Below are 6,577 nucleotides of genomic sequence, written 5' to 3' on the forward strand. Positions count from 1 at the left end.
GAGTATAATATATTTAATGTAATTGTAAATTAAAATTTATGAATAAATTATTAAAAACTAGAAAATATTCAAACAAGTCAATATCAATGCAGGGTATATATTTACTATGACTTTTTAAAAAGAGAAAAAGGAAAACAAAAAAGCGACCGAAACTATTTCTCCGGCCAATAATAGTGTTTCCTTTCATGATAAACCTTTCTTTAGTGCGTGAGTGAGAGAGAATTATATCAAGTAATTATATATATATCTAAATATATATCTTCTCTCTCTAGTATATATGCATATATATACAAGCCTGTACTTTCATCGAACCAGCCAAAAACCACATTCTCTCGGAAACAAATAATCATAAGCAATCATGGCCGTTAACAGCACCAATAATTACATGAACTCCCTATTCCAAACACCGCACCGGCTGAGGAAGAGAATGCTTGCCACGTGGACGCCGGAGGAGGAGCTGAACGAGGTCCGGCGGAGGTCCGGCGCCGACATGAAGAGGAAGCTGCGGTGGCACGAATTGCTAGCGCTGGGCCTCGGAGGAATGCTGGGCGTCGGAGTCTTCGTCACCACCGGAGAAGTGGCCGTCTCGACCGGACCCGCGGTATTCATTTCTTACCTCCTCGCCGGCGTTGCGGCTCTCCTCTCATCCCTGTGTTACGCCGAATTCGCCGTCGAAATCCCGGTCGCCGGTGGTGCTTTCAGTTACCTCAGATTGACCTTTGGTATGTTATGTCAACAATGCATATTGTAAACTAAATACATATGTTATCTAATATTATATTAGTCTTTTGAAATCTACCAGACTATATATCAAGTAACAGTACTACTACTAATTAGATATACTGGATAGTTTTTTAATAATAAGTTCAATACGTTGGATTTTTTTTTTTTTTTAATAATTAAAAGTTTTAAGGGTTTCGCTTCATTTATTTGTTTATTTTATGAAACGTTGGATACTATGTTATTATGTTTTCTGGTATTATAAACACAAAAATATGAAAAATTTATTAATTTGAATTTGATATTATACATAATGTAGATATAATGGTGACTCAGGGAGATTAAGACATCATGCGTTGATTTATGGTTATGGTTGTTTCTATTACTTATTTATTTATAGGAGAGTTTGTCGGATATTTTGCTGGGGCAAACATTCTGATGGAGTATGTATTGTCAAACGCTGGTGCGGCGAGAAGTTTTACAGAATACTTTTCAGTAATATTTGGAGAAAGCAAACCAAATTCATGGAGAATAGAAGTTCAAGGGTTGTTCAATGGCCATAGTGTGCACTTGGATTTCCCTGCTGTTGCTCTCATTCTCATTTTAACTCTCTGCCTATGCAAAAGGTCTACAAGTGTTTTTTTTTTCTTTTTCATGGGAACCGTTCTTTTAGGTGTCTAATATAAGTATAACCCAAAATCCAAATCCAATCAATAGATTTTCTTCTCAATAAAATTGGAGATCAAGCGTAAATATGGAGAAACAAAGAGTAAAGCATGTAAATAGAAATAATAAATAAAACTAAAATATATAATATCAACCGTCCATAAATATTTTCTATTATTCCTTTAATATATTTTACTATATAGGGTGATCATATCAATTTGTGGGTGCTGATGATTACAAACAATAAACATGTGCAGTATTGGCCTTTGTCATTAATTTCTAGAAAATTCAATGGCTAATTGTTTTCTTTCAAGTTGCTTAAGAAATATATAATTATACCCCTACTTGGTTAATTAATTCAGTAGCCAGCCCTAGTGGATCTTGAAAGTGAAGTGTGTGTTCAATGTCTCATTACTATTGTATTTTTTCAGCACAAAAGAAAGTTCCATATTGAACATGGTGATGACGGTGTTCCATGTGATTTTCTTTGGGTTCATCATAATCGCCGGTTTCTACAATGGAAGCTCCAACAATTTGGTGAAGCCCGGGGGATTAGTTCCCTTCGGAGCGAGACACGTCATCGACGGAGCAGCGATCGTCTACTTCGGGTACATCGGATACGACTCGGCGTCCACTTTAGCCGAAGAGATTCAAAACCCTACAACAAGCCTTCCCGTCGGCATAGTCGGCTCGGTTGTCATTACCACGCTCATTTACTGCCTCATGGCCTTGTCCCTCTGTCTTATGGTTCCTTACACTGAGGTACATAAATTTGTCACATGAATAAAATTGCGGTTTAATTTTGATAATGATAAAGACGTTCTTGGATCGTAAGTAAGCACTGTTCAACTAGCAAAAATATTAAGAAAATAAAATAGTGAAATGCAATTAAGTTGTTAGATAGTCTCTCAAAGAAATAATTTCAATGATGATGTGGTTGTTACTGCTCATTTAACTTTTGTCACGACTTGAATAATAGTAAATACCCGCTCTTATTTTTTATTTTAACAATTTTAAGCTTACTAAGTCCAAATAGTTCTTAAATTTGCTCGCTATTTTATTTTAGCCATTGAATTAAATTACTACCTAAGAAACTTAATAAAATTTTCCATTTAAATGACTTTTAATTTCATAAGTATTAGATATGTATACGTTACCCGAGTTAGTTAGGAGTACGTATAGTATAGTAAACAGTATCATTATTAGTGTTATGTTAAAAACTTTGTTCTAATTTATATTTTAATGGATTATATATATACACACATAGATAGAAACGAGTGCATCATTTTCAAGGGCATTCCAAAGTGTGGGATGGGAATGGGCAGGGAATTTTGTGGGAGTAGGAGCAAGTTTGGGGATCGTGGCGTCTGTGTTGGTGGCGATGTTAGGGCAAGCGAGATATCTGTGTGTGATCGGACGGGCGAGATTAGTGCCTTCATGGTTGGCCAAAGTTCATCCCTCTACCGGCACACCCTTGAACGCCACTCTCTTCCTTGGTAACCCTTACTTTTCATATATACACTTTTTATCTCTATATTCTCAAGGATCTAGATGAAAAACCTTGACGAAAAAAGTAGTTTTTCTTTATCACCTTTATAATGATTTGTTTTGAGATGAAATCCTATGATAATTACAATGGTAGAATTCAAAATGATTCATAATTGATTTGAGAAAACTATTTCATGGAAAACTTGGTTTTTTAAATCTTGAAGAGCTTTTTTGTTATTTATTATTTTATAAAACTCGGTTAATTGCGTTGACTGAATTTTTGTTAAATCGACGTGTAAAATAAATAAAAATATATATCATTGGTTTAAGATGGATGACCACAATGTCACCACCTTGGGAGAGTATATTAAAAATCTCACACATGTACTGTATATGGTACCTATTTGGTCTGTGATAATTCTATGCAATTTTTAAAGTGAAAGACGTGGATTTAATTTTCACTAGCCAACATACCTTTTAGAAAAAAACATTAATGTTATAAAATTAGGAGGTAATAGACATTTATTTGTAGAAGGGAATGAAACCTAGGACGTTAACTGACATAAATTTTTCCATGTACTGTACAGAAGAAAAAAAAAAGTAATCATAATTGAACATGTTAATTTGTGTAATGTGAAATCACATATCACTTTTCGTGATGTCAATTTCCATATATTTTATATAAGTTGACCTGATAATCCAAACGCCAAACTTATTCTTAGGTGGCCACTAAGTTTCTTATGACACTAGTACAAATGTTAGATTTTACAATCCATATTCTACCACACTTTTCGTGATCCCAATTTTGTAGTAGTGTGACCAATGATATAGTGAGGATAAGCCCTCTCTTTATAGTGGCGTTAATATCACTATATTCAAACATACTGAAATTGTTTAGTAGACCCTTACGACAGATTTTTTATTTTGTATTTTTTAGTTGATCATGTATTCTTCATTCTCTAACACCAAAATTAAGCTAGTATTAAATAAAATATTCCCGGTAAAAGCTTAACAAAGGGGAAGCACTAGTAGAAAATACTGTTCTCCCTTCTCATAGTGTGTGCATAACAGATACACCTTTCTCCTTATATTACTTTTGACTTCATAAACTATGATTGCTTATACAGAGAAAATATGAGTAAGAAGTTCATCCCAAGCTCTCATAGATTAGAACCGGCCTAAGTGATATGCAAATAACAAATATTCCTATGAAAAATATGAAACTAAACAAAATACTCAAACATTTTCTTTAAGTACATTTGCCAATGCTCATTGAATAGTAATAAATTTCTCGAACACTAAAGCATATAATTATACTCAATTCTTTGATAATAGTAAATTTGTTTTCATTTTTTCTTATTAATATTTCATATACTTTTCAAAAACATCTATATTTTTGGGTTGGTTTATATGATGCGCTAATTACATATTTTATATATATAAGGGAAAAATAATGCTAGATTTCCGTACAAATTCTATATCAGAAGTCTATCCAACAATTTACTTTTTAATAACATATGAAATGAAAAATTTAAGACAAAATCGGAAATAATAAAACAAAGGCATAACATATAAATTAAATGGGTAATTACGCCACTAGCTCAACAGTCTATCATTCTTTTAAGAAAATGTGCCGCAGCTCTTTTGACAATTTTGAACTTGTGTTTAAAAAATTAGTCAAAGTTTCGTTTATTTTGAAAAATTAGTCATTTATCAAAATTAACGTATGAAAATGCTAAAGACAGTCATGTAAATATTAAATGATTAATGATGGTACGTCGCGAAGTGTGGCTAGATTTTAAACATACTTAAAACGTTGGTTAGATTGCAAATACAACGATGCCTAGTCCGTGAGATTTTTCTTTAAAAAATAGTCATAGTTTCATTTTATTAAAAAAAATAACTTATCATTCCTGAATTAAATTAATTAACTAAAGAGTAAATTGAATTAATTAAATGAGTAAATTTAATTTATTCTTTAGTTTTACTACGGTTTTAATGGACTGTTTTTTTTAATAAAATGAAAATTTTGCTAGAATCTTAAAAGAAAATAGGGAATTGACTAGTTGCAACAAAATATTGTAAATTAAATGTGATAAATTAATTCATCAGCAAAATTAAGATCTGTACTTAAAAATCAAAATAAAGAGTAATGTAAGGACATGAAACAGACTACGTATTTTCCCACCAATCCTCGATTGAAAAATACTATACGCACAAGTTAACTGTCAACATGTTCTGCGTCTAATTATTTAGCCTGGCCGACCACACCTGTGTGGGGTGCATCAAATGTACAACGTCTTCCATTTTAAAAATTAAAACTTATTAATATTTATAATTTGTTCTTAAATTCAAATATAATTGAATATAGGTCATACATAAGGTAAGAATGAAAATATTAAACAAACAAAGAAATCTCAACATGTTGTATCATTTGCAGGTTATCTCTATTACTGATCATATTAATATTTATTATTGTATATAGGATTTTGCACGGCTTCAATAGCTCTCTTCACAGACCTAGAGATAGTCATGCAGATGATCTCCATGGGAACCCTAGCAGTGTTCTTCCTCGTAGCCAACGCCCTAATCTACCGGCGCTACGCCGTGTCCGGCCGGGTGCTGCCGTCCAGGGTCCTCCTATTCCTCCTCCTCCTCTCTGCCGCCTCCCTCGGCTTCTCCCTCACATGGTCCCGATCCCCGTGGGCCCCGCCGCTCTTCGCCGGAGCCGCCCTCTCCCTCGTGGCCCTCCTCAACTATTCTGCCGGGGACGGACACGTGGCGCCCCCCCCTTGGTCCGTGCCCTTCATGCCCTGGCCTCCCTCGCTCTCCATCTTCCTCAACGTCTTCCTCATCACCACTCTCAAGAAGCTCTCGTTCCAGCGGTTCGCAGTCTGGACGGCCTTGATCACTTTGTTCTACGTGCTCTATGGAGTCCACCGGACCTACGAGGCCGAGGAGATGGGGACACGTGGTGGAAGTGACGGTGGTGATGGTCTTCGTGAGGATGGTGTGGTGATCAATGTGTCTTCGGTTCAGCAGCAAGCTAAGTTGGACAATATCCAGTTGGTGGTGCCTGTAGTAGTCACTCAGGTTTGATCGGTTGGGTTTGCTTGATCTTTATGTGATCTTTTTATTTTGGTTATTTATTTTCGGGTAGTGATGATAAGTGTAAATGAGTTCCTATATATACAAGAAAAGTAAAATAAAGTGTATTAGTCAAAGAAAATACATAGCATGACATATAAGCATTATGAAAGTAGTAAAGATGTGTATTAATAACTATCTGAAATTTTGTTAGTTAGTGCGAAGATGTGACACACAATATAGAGACAATTTGTTTCGATCTAGTAGATGAAAAATATAAATACAATGTGTAAATAAATGACACAAACAATGGTAACACTGTTCGGTGGTGCAACGTGAACTACTCTGAGGGATAATTTGCTTGATAAAAAAGAAATTTTCGGCATCATCCGAAGAGACGAAGAGATGTCCCGACAATGTCATTCGGAAGATAACATGCGCCATGTGGTATCCACCATCTACCAAATCGACGACAACTATGCGTGCGCTGTCGAGGTCACCCGAGCATATGGAGACTAGATCCCAGAGATAACATGCGAGAGGTCGAGCTCCACGACAACCTGCTACCTGATGTATTAGATGAAATAAAGCCTCACTAAGTGGTCAATATCAGGGC

The 6,577-nt window shown here is 35.0% G+C and overlaps 1 protein-coding gene across 1 annotated transcript; it reads left to right on the forward strand.

Moving 5' to 3' along the window:
- Positions 1–276: 276 nt before the first annotated feature.
- Positions 277–6,157, forward strand: LOC149404668 (cationic amino acid transporter 6, chloroplastic-like). Its single transcript, XM_089606747.1, has 5 exons — positions 277–722; positions 1,121–1,346; positions 1,818–2,148; positions 2,654–2,882; positions 5,360–6,157. The coding sequence occupies exons 1-5, from the start codon at positions 359–361 to the stop codon at positions 5,971–5,973; spliced, it is 1,764 nt and encodes a 587-aa protein (XP_089462873.1). The 5' UTR covers positions 277–358; the 3' UTR covers positions 5,974–6,157.
- Positions 6,158–6,577: the final 420 nt, after the last annotated feature.

This window comes from Urtica dioica, chromosome 2, assembly GCF_054948205.1.
Source record: "Urtica dioica subsp. dioica isolate 48M chromosome 2, U.dioica_male_clone48M_v1_H2, whole genome shotgun sequence".
Classification (NCBI taxonomy): Eukaryota; Viridiplantae; Streptophyta; class Magnoliopsida; order Rosales; family Urticaceae; genus Urtica; species Urtica dioica.

What these genes read in the sequence shown, in the direction of transcription:
- LOC149404668 (XM_089606747.1), top strand. Translation starts at nt 359, where the DNA reads ATGGCCGTTAACAGCACCAATAATTACATGAACTCCCTATTCCAAACA. An exon ending in TTATGGTTCCTTACACTGAG is followed by an intron (nt 2,149 to 2,653) that starts GTACATAAATTT and finishes ATACACACATAG; the next exon opens with ATAGAAACGAGTGCATCATT. An exon ending in GAACGCCACTCTCTTCCTTG is followed by an intron (nt 2,883 to 5,359) that starts GTAACCCTTACT and finishes TATTGTATATAG; the next exon opens with GATTTTGCACGGCTTCAATA.